This window comes from Podarcis tiliguerta (genome assembly GCF_965153285.1).
Source record: "Podarcis tiliguerta genome assembly, chromosome: 5".
Classification (NCBI taxonomy): domain Eukaryota; kingdom Metazoa; phylum Chordata; class Lepidosauria; order Squamata; family Lacertidae; genus Podarcis; species Podarcis tiliguerta.
In genome coordinates, this window is record NC_139538.1 from 78,905,443 (window position 1) to 78,930,903 (window position 25,461).

General features: G+C 42.9%; 1 protein-coding gene and 1 long non-coding RNA gene across 4 annotated transcripts in view; one reads left to right on the top strand and one right to left on the bottom strand.

The window, feature by feature from the left end:
* Nucleotides 1–25,461, top strand: part of ZCCHC24 (zinc finger CCHC-type containing 24) — a 111,777-nt gene that overhangs the window by 11,086 nt on the left and 75,230 nt on the right. For all 3 annotated transcript variants that reach the window (XR_014511193.1, XR_014511194.1, XM_083440626.1), the window contains exon 2: nucleotides 16,341–16,541. Coding sequence is in view for 1 of the 3 variants with exons in the window: in XM_083440626.1 (XP_083296752.1) it covers nucleotides 16,341–16,541 (201 nt within the window). In the remaining 2 variants the exon portion in view is untranslated. The remainder of the gene's footprint in view (nucleotides 1–16,340; nucleotides 16,542–25,461) is intronic.
* LOC310677524 lies at nucleotides 3,242–4,380 on the bottom strand. Its single transcript, XR_014511225.1, has 2 exons — nucleotides 3,865–4,380; nucleotides 3,242–3,667 (listed from the first exon to the last, which is right to left on the bottom strand). It is a non-coding gene; the product is annotated as an uncharacterized lncRNA (long non-coding RNA).

Consider the following 25,461-nt stretch of genomic DNA (forward strand, 5'->3'; position numbering starts at 1 on the left):
AAAGCACCCTTAGTTCAGCCATCAGGGATGCCCAATCGCCTTACCCCCCCCCCAAGGAAAGTGGCTTGTGATGTTGTATATTCCTATTTCTGGACATCCTAACTTCTGCAGTATGATTTGTGCCTTTCGCATGCTTGTGGGCTGGGCTTCCATCATATTTCTTTTCAGGTGGGCATCCCTTGTCAGGTGAAGATCCTTTTTAACTGGATGGAACCTAGGAACTCCTGTATTCAAAGCATTCACTCTTCCACTGAGCTGTGACACCCCCTCCCCTAGTCTGAAACAAGGGATGGTGTGTGTATATGTGGACGTGGATACAATTCCCCCTTCCCCCCTCCAGGACTTGCATGCCTTTGCAATTCAGAGAACTTCTCCCCGTTCATCTGTGGACTTGGGGGGGAAAAAGGAGGAGGGTTGCTTGCTTTGCTTGCGGATTCCTTTCGCCTTCCAGTTTTGTCCTATCTTGGCATTGCCCAAGTCCAAGCAGTGACGACGGCTGACACATAGCTAGGTATAATATTTGGAAAGTGACTGAACAAGGAGCAAAAATAGCAACAGGTTAAGGGATCAAAATAAGCAAGCTGGAAATGTGTTGCTGCGGGGCTGAAAAGAAACGGCAAAGGAGGGATCTGTCTGTGGGAGGGGAAAACAGACAGCCTCTGAAGAGTTGTTATTAGAGAGGGCTTGCAAGGCTGCATGGTGGTGCCTGTGGATGTGACCGGCATGCTGACCAAAGAAACTGGACAGGAAAAAATAAAAAAGCACCACCACCCACAAAATGCTTTTGTGTTTAACCAATATTTTTGTCCCTCTAGCTTTTCTCATCACAGTAGCTGCCTTCTGAATAAAACCCTGATGGCTACAGTGGCTTGGTGCATAAAAGCCAATTGTGCCATCAAAGAGGTAGAATGATAGCAAACGTAAAATGAGTTCATGTTTTGTTCTACTTTATTTTTAAAGTGCCCTTTTCAGAATACTGCTACTACTGCTAATAGCAATATTAGCAGCAGTGGGTTTATTGTTAACATGGCAATGCTTAATACCTAGAATATAGAATGGATTCTAGGACATCAAGATGTATTAAACTGGTGCTTGAAGTTCATTAATATCCCCAACTCTTATTAAGCCACTGCTTTTAGAGCTTGACGTTTTAGAAGGGATTTAATGTTCTTGAATCAAGCCAATTAACTAGTGCTTTGGGTTAGTGATCACTGAAGCCAGTGACTGAAAGGGCTTACGGATTATTAGACTCTTATTAGGGTTGACATATGTCCCAGTTGGCCAGGTTTTGCCAGGATTCTGGCTGTGTCCCTGGTGCCCCTTTGGCTCAGGAGCTTTTTTCAGATCCCCAGCTTTCATTGAAAGAAAATGAAAAAAGGCAAGTCTCTAGCTCTTACAGAAGCAGAGGTGCAAGTTGAACTATGCAGGCAGCAATCTGCAGAATCATTTTGTGTGGGACCCCCACCTGTATTATTGTAGCAGACAAGTGACGTCACGCTGGAACATAAGCCGTTGCCTTATTCAAATGCAATACCATTGACCCGTCTAGCTCAGCTTTCATTGAAGTAAACTGATAGTGGCTCTACAGGTTCCAGGCAGGAGTCCTTCCCACCCATATTTGGAGACGTCAGGGATTGGATCTGGGACCTCTTGCATGGCTGTGACTGGCATGTAAGGAAAGTGATATGAGTAGAGATAGGAAAATTAGAGTCACAGATTAATTGTCTGGGAACGCAACTTCCTGGTTCTTTCTGAAGTTATTCCCCACCCCCAACCCCTCAGCAGAAGTGAGAGCTACCCACTGAAAATAATGGAGAAAGTCAGGATTTGTGTGTGTGTGTGTATCTGTGTTTAGAGCCTTTGAATGAATGTCTGTGCCCCATCACACATGCACAAAAAGTTGCAGTAAATACAGATTCATGTTCTTTCTAATGAGGGATTATTTTGTCTGATTTCTTTCTCTTTAAAAAAATAAACTTTAGATAACACAGCTGAGCAAGAGCAGCTTATGACACAGTTGCTTTTATTTTCAAATGAATCGTGTTTCTCAAGAAGTGCTTTTCAAAAATAGGGGGGGGGGGAGAGCATCAGATCTAGACTGTGTAGGCTACAGTGAAAAAAACAAGTTCTCTGCCTCCCTTGATTCTAGAATAAATGTTGCCAGTATGCTGCCATTGTTGTCTACCACAACCATTGGGTCTCTCAGGTGTGTGTTTGGGTGCACAATATCTGGACCTTCCTCTCCTGATGTGGCAGGAATTTTACTCGCCCTTAAGAAAAGAAGCAAAGGCTTCAGCAGCAATGAGACATTAATGCCCCTGCTTCAGAGTAAAGGTAAGCCATAAAACTAAGTTTGGCGTTATCAAGCCATGTGTGACTAGTTCTGGCATAAGCCCCCTCGTCTGTTCTTCATCACATCCTTTGTAAATTTTTAGCCTTGTCTGTCAGGCTGCAGCAATTTTTTGCCTTACTGTTCAAGGAAGGAATTTTAAATTATTCACATGCTTTAGATTTAAAGAGTTGGGTCGTATGCCAATGCAGAAAAGCCAAACGTCTCCGTTCTGTACACATAGTATTTGGCCTTACCATAGTGGCAAAACTGAGCAGTTGGTTTTTAAGAGGTCTTTTCAGCGATGAAAAATAAACGTTAGGTTGCCTATCCAAAGTCAAGCGATTCATTCCTCCTTTCACTGTACAATAAAGGCACTTAATTTGCATCGACTGTGTTGAGTTATGTAGGCCCGTGGTACGATGCTGATAATTTAGAAAAATTCCTTTAGTGGGGTAAAAACGCTGCACTGTTATATTACTGCAAAACCAAAGTCTTTAGAACTTCTGTTGCATAAATCAACTCCCACTCCCAAAGAGAAGAGCAGGAAAGCTTTTCCATTGCAGTTCAATATCCAAGAAAATTCTGATAGCACACAGAGATAAATAATACCTTCCTAAAGAAGCCTAGCAAGACTGAAAAATCAAAGTAGGTGGGAGATTCAGGCTGGGTCTACATATGCAACAGCTTGTGGTGGGAATGAAGTGGTAGAATGCTGAGGTGGGAAGTAGAATTCTAGTGCAGCTTTTTGTCCACATTAACACTGAGGGATGTTCTAGAACAGTAGCAAAATGTGCATTGCCTTCCCCCATGGGATTCCTGTTGGGGACAGGCATTGGGTGGTCCACCAAGTATATTGCAAAGGAATGAATGGCATGTAGGTAAATGGCAACCTTTCACTAAAACCAGAGATAGAAATAAGGTTCACCAAGGGACAGACTGGAGAGTAGGCTAAATTCACCCTGGTATCTGGGGAGGGGGTAGGTTTTTACTCCTCCATCAGCTATGCCCCAAGTGACACCTCATTTATTTTGCCCCATAGACTGTCTATGGCACATATGTGAAATCCAGGATACATCCAATTATCCAACGCCTACATTTCCATTTCTTCGTCACACAGTTGGCGTCTCATGGACAGGAGCAGCATTTCCCAACTTGGTCTTCTCTAGATGCTGTTGAACACCAATTGCCACCAGTCCCAGGAACCATAGACTGTCAGTGCACTATGCCAATCATTTGGGGATCCTTTTTCAGTCAGCAGACTCACCCAGAAAACCTTCCAGAATCTTCTTTCTCAGTTCAGTTCATCTATTGGTGATTTCCTTGCCAATTCCAGTTCTGCTTAAAGTATTAATTGAACAATTAACATTGCAACATCAATTAAGTGTTTTAAATTTGTTGTTGGCCTCCCTGAGCCCGGTTTTCTGAACCAGGAAGGGCGGGGTATAAATAAATAAAAAATTGTTATTATTATTATCATTATTATTATTATTATTATTATACAACTACTGTTCTAAGGAAAATAAAGTATATACAGAGAATCATGCCTCCTCCCTGCTGTCTTCAGTCATCTGGACAGAGCAACAGACTATTTCTTTCTCCTCTTCAGAGCACGTCTAATAAAGAAGTCTGTTGCTAAGGAAACCCTGTTGCCGGGGAGACCTGTTGCTAGGAGAAAATTTCTTGCTAGGGGCAAAGCTATACAAAGACAACTTGTATAGTCTATTTTTAGACTACACTAACAGCAGTGAGGGATTATGGGAGCTGTAGTCAAATGATACCTGGAGAGTATCTGAGTGGAGAAGGCTGGTCTGCAGATCAAACTCAGATCACATACATAATGCATTTAAAGCACATTAATACTGCTTTAGCAATCATGGCACCCCCCCCCCCAAGAATCCTGCGAACTGTAGTTTATCCCTCACAGAACTGCACTTCCAAGCACTCTTAACAAACTATACAGTCCCGAAGATTCTTTGTACTTCAAATGGATTGGATGTGACCTAAAATTCACTGGTTTCTGAAAATAAGAAAACTTGGGGCTGGTTCCACCTAATGAGTCCCACTAATGGAAGCCCACACAAGGACTTCCACTAGCACAGCAGGGCTTTCCTCCCTCTCCTCCCCTGGTGTGCCCCTTGCACCCCTAAAATTGGGGAAAACCCTGGGATTCACAGTTTAAAAAGAAAAAGAAAACTGGGAAAACCCAAAGGATGGAGCAAGCTCACTAGACATTGATTTTCAGCTGGAAAAGAAAATTTGAAAACAGGGAGGTAGAATAGAATGGAATGGAAGAGGACATAAGAGTTCCAGCCAACCAGCTAAGAGAAGTATTCTTCTAACCAAGTGAAAATACACTGTAACATTTTGTTGCAGGTTGCCCTTTTCATTACTTATTAGCACAGGTGTTACTTAACTGATTTCCACTTTTGGGGACTGAACTGGGTTTCAAAGTATCTTACAATATACAAAGAAGCATGTGCATATATATATATATATATGCGCAATGGCAATAAAATTAAACTAAAACCAGAAACATAATAGTCAAAACGACACAGCCATCAAATTTTGAGCTTCCTCAATATAAACAAACCCAGTGCATTTAATAATATTTAAAAAATGAATGCCATCCTTTACGAAGCTCTTCTTACGAGGGTTTGTGAGGACACAGAGTGTGAATTCCTGCAGTATTGGTTGCCGACGGCAGGGGTACCATTTTGAATGTATCTGACAGTTCTGGTTGGGTGGTCTAGCACTGCAGCAGCTTTACAATCAACCTGATTGGTAATTTCCACTGCCAATCCAGATTAAGTGCTTACTACCAGAATCAATACTAGAATTGGCTCACGTAATGGTAAATGAATTATCAGTATTTTCAGTCTGGCACTTTTATCATCCCCACTCATGAAATACATGCGGCTGTCCTTAGACAAGAAACACACACTGTCCAATCTAAGCAAGTTTATTTATGCCCAGGCATTTATATCATTTCAGCAGAGAGTTATAGTATTTCATGGCCTCTTAAAATGACATCAAAAGCAAATAATTCACATTTCGAAAACATGCAGGAATTAGAACAAAGCTAATTGCAACGACTAATTAAAATCCCAGAGGAATAAAATGTAAGAAATAATTTGCAGTTACATGGTGTTTACTATTGCAGTAATATAATCATTCCCACTTGGCCAGCTATGCATGTTTTCCTTCTGATTAGTCAGACTATTTGTCTGCTATATAAAATGGATTCATTTATTCATTTTAATTCAAGAACCCCACTATGCTAACATCCTAGATTCTGTCTTAGTTCCCAACATTTTGTCATATTGTAAATGGAGGATGAAGCTGCAGAATTGTGGCTGGTCTAAAGCCACAGATTGAATTCAAAGCAGAAGTAAAGTCTGAAGCAGGGATTTCCTGCTAAGTCTTTTCAGTACTATCTCTCAGATAAATACGAAATTAAAGTCACCTCTGACTCAAAATGAAAGAAAAGTCACCCCTTTTCTAAAAATAATATAAAGTAAAAACCCTTTCACAATGTACTTGGTTTAAGGAGATGCACAACCAGTCCTTGAATTTAATGTGGCCTAAGAGAAAATCCTGGCTAACTGTGGCTACATTTTATTTCTGTATTACTTTGCACTGTGAAACATTTTAAACAAACTGATAATGAAACTGCATCTTGAAGGGATTCTTCCACCTTTGGTATGCATGCTCCTGGGGAGTAAAATTAAAAACCAAGGATTGGAAAGAAAATAGAATATGTGGGGCAGAAATATCTAGGTAAGTTAGAGCCAGTGTGGCATAGTGGTTAAAGAGTTGGAGACCACAGTTCCAATCCTTGCTCAGCCATGAAGTTCAGTGGGTGATCTTGGGCCAGTTATGATCTCTCAGCCTAATCTACCTCACAGGGTTGTTGTGAGGGTCCAGTGGAGAGGGAATGAACTATGAACACCACCTGGTTAGTTAACAGAGCTAGGTAAGACCTTGACCCGAAAGTTGGGAGAGCAACAGCCAGCCAGGGCAGACAACAGTGGGTAAGGCAGACTGACTCTGAGCTTCCACACCTGTGGTCTGATTTTATAAGTTTCCCCTCTCCCCGCTTCATAGGATTTGTGTGTGGTATGACATAATGTGTGTGATTAAAGATAGGGGAAAAAAAGGGGGCTGGCACCCCCATCGTTCTGCCTGGTCCAGCTCTGAGGGCCTTCTGGCGGTTCCCTCACTGCCAGATGTGAGGTTACAGGGAACCAGGCAGAGGGCCTTCTTGGTGGTGGTGTCCGCCCTGTGGAACGCCCTTCCATCAGGTGTCAATGAAATAAACAACTATCTAACTTAGAAGACATCTGAAGGTAGCTCTGTTTAGGGACGTTTTAAATATTTGATGTTTTATTCTGTTTTTAATCATCTGGGAGCCACCCAGAGTGGCTGGGGAAACCCAGCTGGATGGGCGGGAAATAAATAAATAAACAATGCCGCAAACAAGCAAACAAACTTTTACCCATGAACAGCACAAATTCCGCAGTAAATTCCTGCCCAAGAGTACCCTGAGTCCTGCTCTGACACATGCACCCCCCCCCCTTTTTAAAGAAATACGCCACTGTAAATTCCACTGGCTTAAGTTCTGTCCGCTGAGCTGGCATGAGGGACTTACTCCAATGTATTTCTGACTCAGCTGGGAAAGCCCAGGGCCTACCATATCCAAGCTCTCTCATCCCGGTGGATCTTGGGTTTGGATTGCACTGTTAGTGTAGGAATTGCAGCAACACATGAAGAAGCCTGACTCCAGTCTTGTATTTTATTGACAGCAACTGTCACTTATTATTCCCAACTTTTTATTTGAAAAATGTTCGTCTCTTGGTTTGATGGTCTGAAGCAGAAAAGAAAGCTAGTTGCTTGGCAATTCTGCTTTCATGGTGTTCCAAATGAAAGGGCCTATCCACATGTGGGGCAGATTTACATCTCTTACATGGAGCTATGGCTTCACAGAAGCCTATTTTGTTTGTTCCATTAATCCCCAGTCTAGAAGTTATGAAGTATGAGGACATGTTTCTTTCTAAAGGCCAATTAATTTCCATTTTATTGAGCAATAAGCCTGTTCCTCTTGACATATATTATGGTGGAAAATAAACCCGGCTTCCAAGAATTTGTAAGCCTCACTTGAAAACTAAACCTCATTTATTTATTTGTTCTGTTCATTTTAAAATAAGTTGCAGTGACGGTTCAAGCAATCAGCGTCATTCAGATGATACTGCTGCTGTTTACCACAGTTATAACAAATGCATCTGGGAAAGCATCATTTGAAAAATTAACATTCCGGATCACAATCTTGAAAAGAAAACTGAACTTTTTTTTGGCCCTTTTCTGTTTTCCTGCGTATGGATATATTTACTTCAGAGATACTCTATCAGGGCGCCTACACCATAGATTCAGCATTCCTTCTACTTCCGACAGTGACCTCAAGATTGATCTCTTTTAAATTCTGGCAGTTATGTCCGTTGCTCTGCCAAGTGTGCTGGACTGCATTGGAACAATATATGCACACACACACACACACACACAAACAAACAAAATGGTTTCAGATCTACAGCTTAAAATGGAATTGCAATAAAAGTTTCTTAGCCAAACATTTAATCCCCAAGGAGCTCTGCAGGAGGCAAAACCTAATTCTTAAGTGTGCCGTTCTTTAAAAAGAAGTATTTCTCCACATTGCTATTTCCCTCCCATTTGGAGCATTTAAAGGCCCAGCAGAACGAAAGCTGGCCCCTGCTTCCCCCTCCCTGCTGCTGCTGCTCCAAGCCATAGGTCAGATTGACATGACGTTTCCTGCAGGAAGCAGAGACTTGAAGCAGAATCCGACAACAGCTATTGACGGGCTGGAGTTACAAAGTCCTTGCTCATTTCCTACTTCCCTATACTGTATACCTTTCCTCCACCCTTCCCTCATTGGCGATCCCGGCTAACACCCATAAAATTATGTGCCTATTTTTAAACTCAAAAACAAAAGCAAGTGTTGGGTTGGTTGGTCGGCCAACCAAATTTTAACTTGTGCACCTCCCCTTTGTGGGGGAAAAAGGTCAGGGAGGTTAGTAGACTGAAACTGCAGGGACATTTCGGCTGGAGGCTATTCACTGACAAGAAATGGGAAGCTTGTGTGTGCGCATGCGTGAAATGTTATTTGCAGAGTGAATGGCCACCCTTGTCCCTAATATAGTGCTCATGTGTGTAGGGCTTCTCTTTAGTATAAGTAGCCGGTTGTTTAGCATTCAGCGGATGAAAAGGCTCCCTGCAGAGCTTTGGACAAGAATTAGAAAGTTCCTCTAAGACTGTGTCTCATTAACTGAACTCTCAACTTCCCTGGGGTTTTTATTTTATTTTAAGCTATGTGCATCTCGTATAAGGGACTCTCAAGGTTTGTCACTGTGTCACCTTTGACAGCCTAAAATTCAATTCAAGCCACCAAAAAGCCCAGATTCTGAGTGTTCCAGTCTCAGTATTTTGCACAAGGGATTCGGTCTCATGCCAGAACTTTAGGTTTGCACAATTGAAGTGGAATAAAACACACTGTCACCCTAGCCCAACAAATTCCTTCCTTGGGGGGTTTTAAAGCAGAACTTGGATGGCCATCTGTCATGGATACTTTAGTTGAGATTCCTGCATTGTAGAGGGTCAGACTAGATGACCCTTGAGGTCCCCTTTAACTCTGTGATTCTATGATTCTGTGTAACTATGCCTCTGCCATTTTTTGCAACAGTTGCAACAACCTACCATGATCCTTTTCCACCTCAGCTTGCTACCCTAGTGAAACACAGCGGATGGGGCTATAACCCCAGTGCAGCAGTTGCTTCATCCTGTCTTAAACGCTAATGTGCTGATACAGCTCTGGGCAATTAGATGACCTCTTACCCAATTCCTTGTAGATTTTATACTACTATATTTGCAGCGCTGGTTGAAACTGGAATCCTCACCTCCTCCCTTCCCAAAGGAGCATTTTTTTGGCCGCAGAAGTTAACATGCCCTATTTTCATTATTCTGGTTTGTAGTCCAGGTGATGTCATAATTTCCACCGAAACCCCTTGGTTTCAGAGGGGCTTATAACTTTGGCCATAAAAAATGTTCACTGTGCTGAAAATTGGCACCGAAAGATGAAGCTATCTGACCATTTTTATAAACATGTAGATGCAGTGTATCAAGTTCTATTTATCCCTACCCCTCCACCCTTTAGAACTGACCCCTCCCAAAAATAAATGCCATTTTTCTGGCTTACAAACAGGTCCCACTGGATGTGCTTTGGAATAAAAGTAATACACGTACATGCTTTTGTGTGCCAAGATAAAGTACTTTGAGGCAATTCGTCACATCAGCAATAACATGTTTACTGTGTTCCTTAAATATATATATATCAAGAAACAAACATAGCAACAGTAAACAAGGGATCTTAAAGAATGGCTCTTATTTTGTAGTGGGGGAGACAAAGAACATGGAGACATCCCAAACCATTAGATTTCTCCTGCTAGTTCAGCTCTGTCTGTGTTTGTGCTGCTGTGTTCCAGGTATGCCGCAATGTGCCCAGCCAATTATAGAGTCCTATATGTGGGATCTATTCTTATGTCTTAGTATGGCTGTAGGCATCTACAGCTCAAGCCTATGCCGCTCTACTCAAAAGTAAGCCCCATTGAGTCCAATGGAGCTTGCTCTCAGATAGGGGTGGAAGGATCTGCCAATTTTGGTTCTCTCAGTTTCTTATTCCAGTTTTAAATCCATTTCTCCACATTTCTGCAGCAATTTCATTAAATAAAAAATTCTCATGAAAATTCACCAGCATTTCAGTGCAAATTTCTTCCACATTTTGTGTGCAGTTTTGACGAGTGTGCTTATTTTTGCAAGCAACTTCCCCCAATGTAATGCATTTTGTATGCTAATTTCACTGTTATATTAATATCGAAGCAAACGTCCCCCTAAAATAGATGATTTTGTAAACATCATTTGCTTGGAGAACTCCGCTGCAAAATTCAACGAAGTGTTGAATTTTCAAAAGATGGCTGTGTTTCAATTCTCATATCGTTCTGAAAAGTCCAAATTTGATAGATTTGCCTTTGAACGAGAAAACAGTGGGGAAATGTTGGTGGGGAAAGGGTTAACAGGCTCTGCATGCCATGGCCACAATCCAGATCTGAATCAACCCCCCACCCCCACCCCAGCTTTCTTTTTGGTAAACAAAGAGACGTGGCAACTCACGTCACACACATGAATAAAAAAATGTGCTTCTTCAAGTCATGTGCTGTTTGATGCTGAGCTTCCTCTGTTGAAATATAGCACTGTAATGCAAAGGTTTCTGTTTTGCGTGTGTGTGCATACAGGAACATGCAAGACTAAGAGTGTGTAAATGAAAGCAGTTTCCAGATGTGGGGAAAGGTTTTTTGGAAGGCTGCAACATTAGTTTGACATTCGTAGCACTTCCTCTTAGCAACTTGTTGCCAGGATTATTTCCCTTCGGTAATGGGCCTTCAGGAATGTTCATCCCAATGGAATCCTCATGAATCATATGAAACAACCGGATGACTCAGGCTACTTCAGTCAGCAAGGGTGCAATCCTGATGTTCTATCCTTGGAAGTGCGACCCTTCAGTTCCACTAGAACTTATAAGTAAAAAAGAATCTGAATCCAGATCTGCTTATAGGCTGGTCGAAAGTGTAGTCAGACTGGTTAGGGTTTGTTTTTTTAAAAATACATATATATGTTTTGTTTATTTTATCTTTTGATCAGGAAGGCCTAACCTGGGCCAGAGGAAGAAGCTGAGTCCATGGTTATATTTTCCAGCGCACAGGTCAGAATCCAAAATCCAGGAGAGCGGTTTGTCGGGAAGGGGGAAGGAAGTAGGCGAAGCCAGGCGAGCAGCAGGAAGGGCTAGGAGTTAGGTTCATCTGGAGGGCGATGGGGAAATTGCCAAGGATGCAGACTGTGATAGGGAGAGAGTAGGACTGAAGGGGAATAGTAACAGAAGAGCAGGCGAGCTTGCTTTCAGATGCCTCCACAGCAACTCGGGAGCTTCCTCCCAGTGCAAATACAAGCTTCTGAGAAAGGGGCTCAATTTTCCCTTCCTGTCTGCTGTGATCTAGATCATTACCACCACACACAGAGAAATAGTTGGTGCTATTTGCATTTCTTTCTTTAATGATCACACGTTAGATGCAAAGGTGTGCCGTGAGTAGCTTGGTCCTCCTTTACAGTCAGCAGGTTCAAGTGAGACCATATGCCAATGGTGCAGTGGATCAGTGCATCTTGCTATTAACCAGAAGGTTGGTGGTTCGAGACCACCCAGGGACAGCTGTGGTCAGGATCCCTGTATTGCAGGGGGTTGGACTAGATGACTCTGTGGACCCTTCCAACTCTATGATTCTATGAAGTGGAATAAGGTTTCTCCTCTTGCAATTTCAGGCTGCAGGAATATAGGGGTTTCCTCTCAAGCCAACTGGAGGCTGTTCCAAGACTGCAGTAGTTGGAAAGAGATTAGTGAGAACTAAGTCATCAGAGGAAAATAATGTGGACTCCAGTTGTGGACTTGAATTGTGGTAGTGGGGAGTGGCATCCAGTGAGCCTGTAGCAAGTTGTGCAGCATGGACACCTCACCTTTCACAAGTTGTGGTTCATGTCTCAGTTGCGGGTGTGGAATGGAAATGGCAGTCACCTAAGTCTTCCAACAACATGGGCCAACTAGATGACACCAGGCGAAGGAGTAAAGAATGTGTGTCAGCAAGCAAACATTTTATTTTAATATTTCATATGCGATGTAAAACTACCTAGAGCCAGATCAATTCCGAGCCATTACCAATTCAGATACCAGCATCGGGGCATCCCTCATGTTCCACAAGTACCTCTACACAGTGGCGGAGCTTCATGCTCCAGCACTGGGGGGGGGGGCGGAGAGCAGGCGGGGGCGGGGCTGGGGTGTGTCCTGGGGGTGTGGTGCGCCACCTGCAGGGGCGTGGTGCCCAGTGCGGGCGGGAAGCAGCCATGATGGCACCCCACTGGGATTGCACTGCTGGGGGCGGTGCGCTCCCCCCGCACTCCTTTTGGTCCACCAGTACCTCTATATTACTTGTTCCTATTGTCTCTGCAATGCACAAAGCCTCAACCAGTTCTCTAGGATTTGTACAACTTAAAGGTTCTTTTCAAAAACTTGTTTCATTTCAGCTATAATGGTACCTTGGCTTACAGACGCTTCAGGTTACAGAATCTGCTAACCTGGAAGTAGTACCTTGGGTTAAGAACTTTACCTCAGGATGAGAACAGAAATTGTGCGGCGGTGGTGCGGCAGCAATGGGAGGCCCCATTACCTAAAGTGGTACCTCAGGTTAAGAACAGTTTCAGGTTAAGAACGGACCTCTGGAACGAATTAAGCTCTTAACCCGAGGTACCACTGTACTTCTGTTTTTAACAGAGTTACTGTTTCTGGCCTGTACAATAAGTTTCACCGTGAGAGACCTTGCTGTTTATATGAATGTGTGTGTGTGTGTGTGTGTGAGAGAGAGAGAGAGAGAGAGAGAGAGCGCTTTGTTACAACCTTGTAGTAGGCATTTGCACATTCTGTCAGTTTTTATATTGCATACATTTGTAAATAATAATAATAATGCTGCACCAAACTTTGCAAATAAAAAAAGGAAACATGTTTCTAAACATTATCCAATTACAAAGTTAGACAAAGCGGAAGGAGATGGTTAGTTTGTGATATTTGAGAATGGACTGCAGCTCTAACATGAACTGATTTGGGACAAAGCATCTTGGTCAACCTCTTGCCTAGACCCTGCTGTTGTCTGCCTAGCAATGGAGGCCGCTGCATTTGAAAGCTATGGATTTACTATTTTTAATTAAATTTCAGTTTTAAAAAAACAACTACTATCCTCTTCGGTGGGCGCAGGAGACAGAGCCTATCAGAACCTCCTGAGTCAGGGGTAGAGCTTGGATGCATCGTGGATTGCAAGTGGAAGAGATGTAGTAGAATGTTGTGGGCCTTTGCAAACTATGGTGGGTCATAGACGGAACCTTGGAGGATAAGGAATTGACTGGCTTTTCAGACTCCAGTGTGGGTTACCTGATACAACACGGTTTTATTGGAAAGAGCAGTAAAATACCATCTTGTTGGCAATCCTAACCCTTTGAAAGCAGGCCTAGTTAGTCCTTAATGCATGAAAGGCTTTGTTAAACAAATTATGCAACTGATGTGCAAGAAAAATCCAGCTCTGTTCTAAACTCTTTAGAGTTTTCTAAGGGCAAGGAGGGATGGCCTTGACTATAGAGCGATAGGCATTTGACTGGGAGATGGCATAGGGGAGAGAGAGAGGAAATAAAGGCAGGAAAAGGAAGAGAAGGAAGTATCCTTCCCACTCCTTGCTCCAGTTTTGTGTAACATACATTATGGATGGTCCCTGCGAAAAGTTGAAGGAACTCTTTCTTAGTCATCCGAGAATGATTTTTCCAAAAGAATTCTCTGCCAAAGGCATTCCACCTTATCCCCAGGGGAATGTTCTCCATAGCATTTTACCTCAGAACATTTTAAATAAGGGTGGTCCACCCATTTATTAACATCTAAGGGCACCTGAAGGAATACAGACTCTCTCCCACTATTAAGAATATTAATTCCATCCTAGTGGTTATGTGCTTCCTGCTGGTTTGAGGCTTCGGAATAGCAAGCCCCTTGTGTTTGCCGGGTATGACCTTCGCTCTAGAGAGAGCAGCCATCCCAAGGAGGTGAGAGACACCAAGGGGCCATTCGCCAGGGAACAGTTAAAACAGCTGCAGGTTTCCCACAGAAAAATCTAAGACAGATGTAGGTCTGAGTTCTCCTTGTTACCATTTGACTATAAAATCCAGAACACTGTGTTTAAGGCCTCTTTAACCAGTCACAAATGAACAATTACTTTTGATTTTTTTTAATTGTTCTTCCTTTTTCCAGATTTTAAATTTTCCCTCTTGGATAGCCTTGGATGCCAAATATTTTCTCCTACATTTGTGTGTGTGTGTGGACTCTTTGAAATTTTCCTTCAAAGTTATACCACACAATGATTGTGGGAAGCTATAGCATCCAAGGGCAAACCCTTAGTGTCTTTGAGTGTATGTTGAACAAAATAGGGTTAGTTTTTGTTTCTTGAACTGAGGGGGTGATTTGCTCAGTTTGGTTATCTTAGGTTTCACAAACAAAGGCCATAAGATGCTTTCATTTGTCAAGGAAACAACTGTTTCAGCCTCTCCAAATTTAGGAGATGATGACATAACAATTGGGTTTTCCAGATTGATGGCAATGTCACAGATGGTTAGCCCCACTACTGACACTGGCCATTTTAGCAATATGCCCATCCCTACATAGAATGAGGTGGAGCTAACCTTAAAAAGGATTTTTTTAAAAAATAAAAAGTGTGGGAGGCATGTCCTGCAATACTTCAGAGGATAAACGTGTGGCAAATGCTATGGGGAAGCAAAAGATTAAAAGCAGCACATGAGAGGGCTGCTGCTTTTTATTTGATGCAAGCTCTATGCCTTTAACAGCTCTAAGGCAGGCAAAAAGGCCACAGGCATGGCAATTCCTATTGACATATGAACATGCCAAATGGGTTGCACCTATTGCATTCCAAAGGCACAAATCCCACCTGCACTATATATCTAAAGCAGTAGTATGCAACTTCAAACAATAATTCCTTCCCAAAAAGAGTCCTGGGAACTGTAGTTTCTTAAGAGTGCTGAGTGTTATTAGTAGACCCCTATTCCTCCTCAAAGGGACGCGGGTGAGAAGGGGTGGTTTGGGTTCTAGTTAGAGCCTAGGACTTGCCGATCAGAAGGTCGGCGGTTCGAATCCCCGTGACGGGGTGAGCTCCCGTTGCTTGGTCCCTGCTCCTGCCAACCTAGCAGTTCAAAAGCACATCAAAGTGCAAGTAGATAAATAGGTACCGCTCCAGCGGGAAGGTAAACGGCGTTTCCGTGCGCTGCTCTGGTTCACCAGAAGCGGCTTAGTCGTGCTGGCCACATGACCTGGAAGCTGTACGCTGGCTCCCTCGGCCAATAAAGCGAGATGAGCGCCGCAACCCCAGAGTCGGTCACGACTGGACCTAATGATCAGGGGTCCCTTTACCTTTTTATTCCTCCTCAAAAAACTACAATTTCCAGTGTGGGTTAACCATCAATCCCTCTTCCCAGGGAACTCTGGGAATTTTTAACTCTGTAAGGTGAATAGGGATGGAGGGGCGGTCTCCTAACAACTCTCAGTACCCATAACAAACTACACATCCCAGCATTTTTTTACGGAAGCCATGACTGTTTAAAGTGCTGATGGGAGCACAGTGTCTAGGGTAGTAAACCTTCTATATGAAGCAATATTTCAGTAGAACATAGAACAGTCTGACAACAGGTTCTAGTTGGAATTTGTGATCAATGATTCTTTTCTTCCCCACAGTTACCATCTTAGGAAACAAACATTGCATGTGGAATATATACACCATGGGGTCTCAAGCAGTTGTGTGATGCCGATCTGTTTTTAAAAATAGACCCATTAGTAATTTTGTTTACCATTGAGAGGCTGTGGGGTGTTTGGCACCATTTATTGATTGCGGACAACTTTATAGTCCAACAAAAGATGGGCAAAGAGTGCTTATTCAAATAATCCATGTGGTGCTGAGATCAGGGAGAAAGGGATCTGTAAAATATACTCTGGTAACTTTCTCTTCTCCAAGGCTGCAACCATGTGCATTGTCTGGCTGCTTAAATCCAAGCTAGACCTCTAAGTATGAGCCTTGGTTTCCTGTCATTAACTTTTGCAGCAAGTCAGAGAAATGATTTTTATGAAGGGAAGCATAGACTGATACTGCTTTCCACCCCTTTTCGGGTTTTTTAAAAAAAAAATAGCATTGTTGTTCAGTCCAGTCATATGGTCACCAGCAAAGGCAGTGCAATTTCAGATGTGGATTTTGCTTCCATTCCCACTGAAAATCACCCTGTTTCATTTCTTTTTTCCCCCCTTTGGCAGGCGCTGAGCAGCAGCCTCTATAAGAGTGCCTCTCCCTATGGCTCCCTTAATAACATAGTAGATGGCTTGAGCTCCCTCACTGAACATTTCTCCGACATATCCCTCTCCTCAGAAGCCAGAAAGCCCAGCAAGAGACCACCACCCAACTACCTGTGCCATCTTTGCTTCAACAAGGGACACTACATCAAGGACTGCCCACAGGTAAGGACAACAAAAGTCTCACCACAATGTTTGTCTGTGCCACCTGCTAAGAAAGAAGTGGATTGTTACCTTCCTTGAGAACATAAGCTAATGTGATATCTCACAATAATCTTCTCGGGGATTATTTGCTAGCTTTAGCAGTCTCTGGACTGATGATGCTGGAAAAGAAAACATACTGGTATCTTACTTATCCCACTCCCCCGCCAAAAGGAGTTTCTCTCTCTTACCCCAGCTGAGAGATCTTTGAAAACATTTAACGTCGCCTCTTTGTGCTTTATCCGTTTTGAAGAACACATCAGATATCTTTCCGCCCTCTTTGCTGAATGCATTTCCATGATCGTTCAGCGGCAGTGATTGAATGGGACACTTCATTTAGAACAACTAAGTAATGTACATTTCAAGCAAAAAAAAACCCCCCAAACCCCCACACATATAGGAAGCAGAAAATGCATCAACAACACATTTGGATCTTGGGAATTAGTGCCTGGTCTGAAATATCAGCTGCAAGGTTTGAGGAAGCCTTAGACCTCCCCTCCACCCCCACCACACAACCTTCTCTCTCCATTTTACCAGGTGGAGGAAGGGAATAGATGGGTCTCCTTTTTCCCCCTTCCCTTCAAAAAACCAACGGAGAGGGGGGAAATGACCTGAACATTAATATGTATGTGAGCCAGGACACAGATGCAGTAAGAAACCATTTGGACCATGGTTTACAATCCTGACTTACCTTTCAGATTTGTCAACCACTAGGGTTCCCTGGTTTGGGTGAAATGGGAAATTCTGGTTTAATGCAAGCTAGGAGATTGTGGTGGAGCCAGTGCATGACGTGGGGTCAGAGTGGCCAAGGGAGAAGAGTGGGGTGATAGCACGTGCCCACATCTTCATAAAGCATAGTTTCTGAAGCCTTGGGTGATTGTAAAAATGCAGTAACTGTCTTCTAGCCCCAGGCCTCCATTTGCAATGTGGATGAAGAACCTTAAATGCTCTCTGGAAATGCTAAGTTTTAAAAATTCAACCCTATAGGGAATCTTGTGTTGTTGTTTTTCGCTCCAATAAGATTAGCTCTTCCCATTGCCCTGAGCAAAGATGGATCCATACTGAAGGTAGCAGCAGGGTTGTTGACAGAGAGGGAAAACCTCCAGCAAAAGAGCAAACATCCTTGCCAAAGCATTTGTCTCCAACTTCTGCCAAAGTCTGCTTCCAGGCTCTCCCTCTGTCTCATGGCTTTCTAACCCTTCTCCATACACCTTAAGACTCCCCCCCCCCTAAAGAGGGAACATATGCAAAGCTTGCCATTCAAATCCTACAAGCCAAACATGGGTAGATGGTTTTAAGGGCTCAGTAAGAACTGTTGTTGCCTTCTACCGCCACCCTCAGTCTGGGCCAAATTGTTTAAGGGAGCCATTCTAGCATTGACACCCCTATCCTTAATATAATAGTCACAAGAGATTTCCATTGCTTTCAGTTAATTTGCAGCCATGTAAATGTTATATTGGAAGGAAGGAGGAAAAAGTCACTTCACTGGGTTTACCAGTAAGATAACATGATTTAGGGAAGCCTTATTCCATCTGGTGCCCTCAAGATGTTTTGAACTATTAGCTCTCATCATCTGTGGCCACTGAGGGCCCCAAGCCATTTGTAGCCAAAAACCATCTAGAAGGGCACCAAGTGGGGAAGGCTGAATTCAGGCATATCTATACATGGTTTAATAATCAGGCTGTCTTTTCAGAAAATTCTAGAATCCATCATTCTGCAAGGGGGCCTCTAAAAGAGAAATGTCAGCACTTTTCTGAGCTACAAATCTGAAGCCACTTTTGGGGATGTCATGGCAGTTAAAGTGGAATAACACTATCAAAAGTTTACACTACTGCAATGAATTGAACAGTTCTTCCTAAGTAGCTTTGGAGACATCCACATGTCCACTCTCAAGCCATGGATTCTGTTGAGGTAGTATTCATTTTTTAAATAGTGAAACTGCAGTCATCCTGGGCACATGTCACATCAAAAAGGTTTACTAGTTTACATTTTGTCTCCCTGGAGATCTGCAAGAAGTTTTCATACTCCCACCGGACTATAATCTCCAGAATTGATTGGGGAACTCCATGATATTAAATGTGATATAAAACTGGCATAATGTGGTGTAGCTATACCTACTTGGCATGCACCCAATGAAGTTATTGTATAAGTGAAATTATTTCTTGCTTGCACAACAAAACTTGCCCTCCTTCTTTCTCCTCTGCACCCCTCCCCAAATCTGCTCTGTGGGTACCCATAAACCTCTGGTGCAGATGAGGGAGGTGTGAGGGGCTCAAGGGGGTGTAGTGGTAGGGGAAGACCCTGCAAATCCTCCATATTCTCCAGAGTAGATGGGGGGGGTGTGCAAGGGCACATGGGGTGCAGATTTGGGGAAGTTCCATTGTACAAGCAGAAGTCATCTGTTCATTTTTAGTCACCCTTTGTCACTAAAAAAAAACCCCAGTTGTTTCTGCAATATGGCGTGTCAGTTGCCATACTGACCAGCAGTTGACACCACTAATGAACAACACAGCTCCTCCTGCCTCTGCCCCAAATCCTTTTGTGAGTTCAACAAAGATCTTCAGAGGGCATGCCCTTCTCCTCATAATACCTGGCGATGCACCTCTAAAAATATGGAGCAGGGCTAATTCCAGTCCAGGAGTAGAGTGAAACTGGCTCATTGGGTCTAAACATTTCATGGGCGGGCTACCAGGGAGGCAAAGATTTTCTTTCTGGTGCTGAAATAAACTTAAAAACTCTCATCTGCTCCACTCTGAGCTCCCATTCCTGATTCAGCATGCATGAGAGTGCTAATGGGAACCAGATGTCAGACCCCCACCCCCCACCCTCAAAAACTCAGTATGCACTCCCACCCATTTGGTGCATCAGATTTCTTGGTGATTTAGAAAGGAGGAGGGAGAGGAGACCAGGAGAGATTCCTAGAACAGCTGAAACTGAAACTGCAAGACTGTTTCTAAGGGAGGTGGAGGAGGTAAACAGTGATAGAAAATCGAGGCTTCTCCAGCCACATAATTCCCCAAGGGAGAGAGGTAATGGACTGTGTGTGGTTGCTCTTTGTGTTCCAGTCCTCAGAGTGATTTCCTTTTTGTTGTTGTTAAGATTACCAGGGATAGAGTTGTGGGTACTATAAGCTGCAAAAGCTCTAAACCTGGATGGTGATTTGTAGTAAAAAAATATAGCAAAATTAGGGCCCAGCAAAAGCACCTCCCTGTTTCCCACAAGTATATTCAGCACTGAAGAAAAGTAGATATGTGCAGAGTATTATTTTCAGGAGAAAAGGTACAGTGGTACCTTGGGTTACAGACACTTCAGGTTACAGACTCCGCTAACCCAGAAATAGTACCTCAGGTTAAGAACGTTGCTTCAGGATGAGAACAGAAATCGTGCAGTGGCAGCACGAGGCCCCATTAGCTAAAGTGGTACCTTAGGTTAAGAACAGTTTCAGGTTAAGAATGGACCTCCAGAATGATTTAAGTTCTTAACCTGAGATACAACTGTAATGACTTGGGATCTCAAAATCTCAAAATAGGAAATGTTTGGTCTGCTTCTAAGAAAAAACTTGAGGTAAATCTACTATCTGGCCTGTTTGTTTTGTGTCCATCCAAGAAGACCTGCTCAATTCTGTTGAGTTCCAGAACCTGCTCCATTATAATTTATTTGAATTTAAGTGTGATTTCTGTGTAGCCCTAACAACTGTGGGCAGATCAGTGTGCAATGAGTCTATGGTGGTCACTTGTGCATTGCCATAAAAGAGGAACTACATCATCAAAAGGAAGGTAAAAAAAAAAGAGATTAGTGATTTGCATAAAATTGCCTATGATAATTCTGTATGCAAAATACAACACATCTCATAGTAGGAAAGCCTGTGACCAAGAGTATGCCTCTCATAACAGCTGATCAGCTACTTCAAGGCCCACCGCCCTCTTCTTATGGTTCGTTTATATTTAAACCAGACATGCAATGGGCAGCCCTTCAAGCAGCCCTTCGAAGAGACTCTCCTCTGATAGCCCTTCCAATTGAGGACTGTTCTGTAATGTAGGTCACACTATTTGAGCCGCACTTCTTTGTCTGTTGTTGTGTATCCCTTTCATTTGAGGGGATTGGGTTAAACCTGCCACAGAGCTGGGACAGCACTGCAACTTCTAGGGAAATTAGCAAAGAACATCTGGGCAGGTTTTGAATGCTTATAACTTATTTTTTCTTAGATCTTTGTGTCGTCAGGCTCTCCGCCCCCCCCACTCATATACATTACATACCCTTATATTTTCCCCATGTCCATCCCTATTGCATTTGATGTTTAGGATGAGCTAAGTTTAGCAACCACTGTGAATAAAAGTCTGAAGTGTTTGAGAAGAGAGGTGGGGGCGAATGAGAGATGGTGTTGGTGAGAGAATGCAGCTGCCTGTTTGACATCTCCCATCTGGTGTAAGTGATATGAGAGCTAAAGCCAGCCAGCCAATGAGGAACTATGTCTGTGCATTCCCCAAATGTTACCTCAACATGCGGTGTATCCAACTCCCATTTAGACCAGTGGGGGGGGGGATGGCAGTGACTTTCCTTGTAGTAGCCATTGACATCTCGTTTATTTCTACCTGCTGGCATTGTAAAGATCTTTGGCTAGGAAGAAAACTAACAATTCGCTGCAAAAATACACCACCCAATCTTCTCCGTTTGCCTATCTTCAATCTCAGTTCTGTTTATTTACATCTTTAGAAAATAAACGCATGTAAACAATTTTCTCTCTAAAAGGGCAAAAACACCCCATGTGGTTAACCATCAGATTCCAAAATCCCTCTCTCTTCTCCCTTTTTCTTTCTCTTGTTGTCAGGATTTTCCACATCAAGGAGGCAATTCCTTTCATGACAACTTACCTAGTGTCCAGAATCCCTTGTTTATAAATTTCCTTTGAAGGAAAAGTGGCATGCACCCAAATGACAATTTCCCTGTGGTATAGCAATGAATGAGGGTGCAAATCTTCCTTCATTAAATCTAAAGAAAAACTTATCCCGGAGAGTATAATTTCAGATTGCCATTTGGGAGACTGTGTGATTGAATGCTCCCTCAGTTAAAAATAACAACTCTTGTCAATAGAAAACTTGTGTGTTAGAGAGAAGCGTTCTAAGTTACTTTCACCCAAATGTGCTAATTTTCTATGTGTAAGCTTTTATATTGGGCAGCATTCAGTCATAAGATCACCCACTTGCAGTCTGAAGTAGTTTTATCATATGATCTGTTTTTTGTGTGTGTGTTGATAGCTTTAATCCCATCCCCAGGATATTCTCTTATCAGCAGACTTTGCTCTCACAATCCTGTTAATGACACAAGTTATTTTTCTTTCTTAACAGTTTCCCTCTCAATCTGCCTACCACTCCTCTTAATGTCCCATTCAGACCCTCCTTCCGCAGTTCTGGGAGCTACTCCTGGACCTGCATATAGCATACAGTATAGATGGCTAAAGCACAAATCTCACTCGCTGACAGACTTGCAAAATCTGGAACTCCCATTCAAAATAAGAGTCAAAACCTGTGGGCCATGCTTTTCATTCCAGCCAAACAAATTCCACAGCTGGAAAAGCAAATTTGCCTTTATTTTCTAATTGCCAGGAACAAATTTGCCAGAGACAAAAAAGCATGATGCCTTGTTGAGGGCCATGCTGGGACGCAGGCTCCAAAACTGAGGTCAGGATGACAAAAGCTGAGAACAAAGAGATGGGGAAGAGGCAAAAAGGCCCAAGTGGGATTCAGGGAGGGTAAGGGCAGAGCAAAGTGAAAGCAGAAAGAGCAGGCGGTGCAAATAAGGCTGAAGGCAAAGCTAAGGAGCAGTTGACCAGCCTTCTTGCTTCCTTTTAGAGGGGCTGTGGGAGCCACAGAAAGCAGGGAACATGCATTCCAAGACAGGGCAGGGCTGAGGCACAACTGGGGACAATTGTGTGCAATTCTCCACCCTGATCCAGCAGCTGGTACAGAAGTGCCAATCAGGAGAGAAAGCTGAAGGCTGAATTCAGTACTTCTTTTCTCTTCCCTTTCCCATCATGCACCGATGGATGTACATGATTGCAGGTTATTTCAGAGGTAGAAATACAGTTCTGGCTCATGCAATGTGCAGTGTTGGGTTGGGGGCACCATGTTGGGGGCACCATTTATCTGTCTTATCTATATCTGTCTGTCTATCTATCTATCTATCTATCTATATCTATCTATCTATCTATCTATCTATCTATCTATCATCTATCTATCTATCTATCTATCTATCTATCTATCTATCTATCTTATATGTCTCTCTCATCCAGGAGTTGCTCACATGATGCCCTCCAGAAGCTGTGGGAGTCCACTCCCATCAGCCCCATCCAGAATGGCCAATGATCAAGGGTGATGGGTGTTTCACTCCCAGCAACACCTCAAAAGCACCACGTTAGCTGCCCCAATCTAATTTACTGTTTAAACATAAATTTGAATTTTTAAAGGACGCTATAAGTACGAATCTTCCCAACTGCTCACCTTGAAGTTCCTGAAAAGAAAAAAGGCAATGTTTAATTCATCTCTCTCCATAAAAGCTGCTCAATCAGGAATCTTAATTAAACTGTTCTAGTGCCTTGGTCTTCATCTTGGTACATGCTCACCTTTTTTTTAGATGGGGGAGAGCAGTTAAGATGCCGTTTGTTTCTGCATCGAATAGACAGCACTGGTAAGGAACAGGGGCTGTTTCCAGTTGTGTGTTGCAAGGGAATGCGGATGTGCACTGCTCTAAGCATTGCAAGACACATAGAAAGCCACCCCTACTCACCCACTGCAGTGTGACTGGAAATCTTTCTGTACACCTTCCATCCAGATGTGCATCACAGTAAGGATGTGTGTCCAAACATATGTCCAAAATTGATCTGTGGACACAGTTCCTGGTCCAGCAAACAAGTTGTGCACGTGGATCTTTGCTTTCACCTGTGGATCTCCCTGGCTGACTTGGAGAATAGAATCATGGTGTTGGAAGGAACCACAAGGGTCATCTAGTCTAACCCCCTGCAATGCAGGAATCTTTTGCCCAATGTGGGTGTTAAGTTGTGGGTGAACATATCAGATGACACAGCGATTCTTCAAACAGCTCTTGTTTATTCACAGGCCAGAACAGAACTGAACTGAAGGGTTCAGTTAGCCTGCTTATATAGAGCTCCAGTACAACGTAACTGTAACAATTTTCTAAAACTATCCAATCACTGAACGTCACTTTCAATCCCTGATTTGCATAACTATCTACAGTATCCCCCTGCTGGCCCAGGGTGAGAACTTCAGTACATAACACCGGGGTTCAAGCCCATGACCCTGAAATTAAGAGTCTCACGCTGGGCTAAGCCAATAACCTGACAAGTTCTGCCACCTGTTTTCTCCAGTAGAAGTGCTGCTGGGAAAGGCTGTACTGTAGCTCAGTGGAGGAACACATGCAAAAGGACCCAGCTCCACTTGGTGGCATCTTCAGGTAGGGTTGTCTGAAACACTGGAAAGCTGCTGACGATCTGTGCAGACAAAAGATCAGCTGGATGAACCAATAGTCTAATTTAGTATACAGCAGCTTCCTTTGTTCCTAGATGTTTCACATGAGATAACATTCAGGGTTTGGAGCTGCATACTCAGAGGCAGGGTTGATTGGCAGCGGTTTCAACTGAGAGGCCCAAATGCTCTGTTTTTTTGGATCCCTTTGTAATTAGTTTAAATCGTAGCTAGGGTGATTGTGCCCTTCAATTTTGCTAAGTAAATAATCCAAGTATTATGTAACTTCTCCTTTGTGATGATTGTTCAGATGAGACCCTTAAAACCATGTTTTCCCTCCTCCATAGAACACAAAATCTTAGATGCTTTTGTAAGGTCAGAGACCTGCCCTCGCTTCAGAACAACTCCTTAAACTAATCTCTTCTGGGCCAAGCCAAGGCTTCCTCCACCCTCACATAGTCTGATCATAACATGCATTCAATACCACATGAAACAATCCAGAATCCCACACTCTGCAGAAAATCAACAGTTCTTAAATCAGTTATGCAAGTGTGTATATTTTGATCTGGATTCACAACTTGCTTGATATATCTTATGTGGCATTTGGAGGGGGGAAAATGTACTGTATTCTAATGCTTGTCCCAGAAGGAAGGTTAGACCAGCAGAGATTGAGGTGTAGTAGGCTGTGGGTTGGAGCATATGGTGAAGGACAGGAAGTTGTTATGTAATCATTTGTTTGCTGGTCTGGCTGATTAATATCCTCTAGTTTCCTCCTCTAGCCAGAGTTTAGTGGTGGTGCAAAGCTCTTCCTTGCTTGACATTCCTCAAGCCATGGATCTTCAGGTTCAAGAGCGTGGCAGGCTTGAGTCGTAGCACTATTTAGCAGAAACCACACACATGCTTTGCACAATAATAAGAACTAGAAATGCACTTAGGGCTCAATAACAAAGTCACACGTTCTCAAGATTTCAGAGTCTGCACTAGAGACCACATTTCTTGTGTCACAGTGTGATGCAGCTCCCTGTGAGAGTTCTTTTTTTGTTTTGTTTTTTGCTTCCTTAAAACTCTTTCTTTACCAATTCTGTAAATGAAATTTCATGCAGAAATTTGCAAGCACTAAATAAGCAATCCCAACTCTATGAAAAACCACCTAAGGAATATCTATGCTATATACTTGATTCGTTTTATATCAGTTAAACCACCATGGCTCTTCCCAAGAAATCTATGTAAGTGTCATGTGATAGAATACACATTCAAACATAAATTCAAATGCAATTTTATCACAGATGAAGAAGTTCATGCAAAATTGATGCAGAGCAGGAACTGTCTATCCCTGATGGCAACCTGGATAGGCTAGATAGATTTTAAGTTTATCAGCATCTGGAACACAGACAATCCTTCCTCTG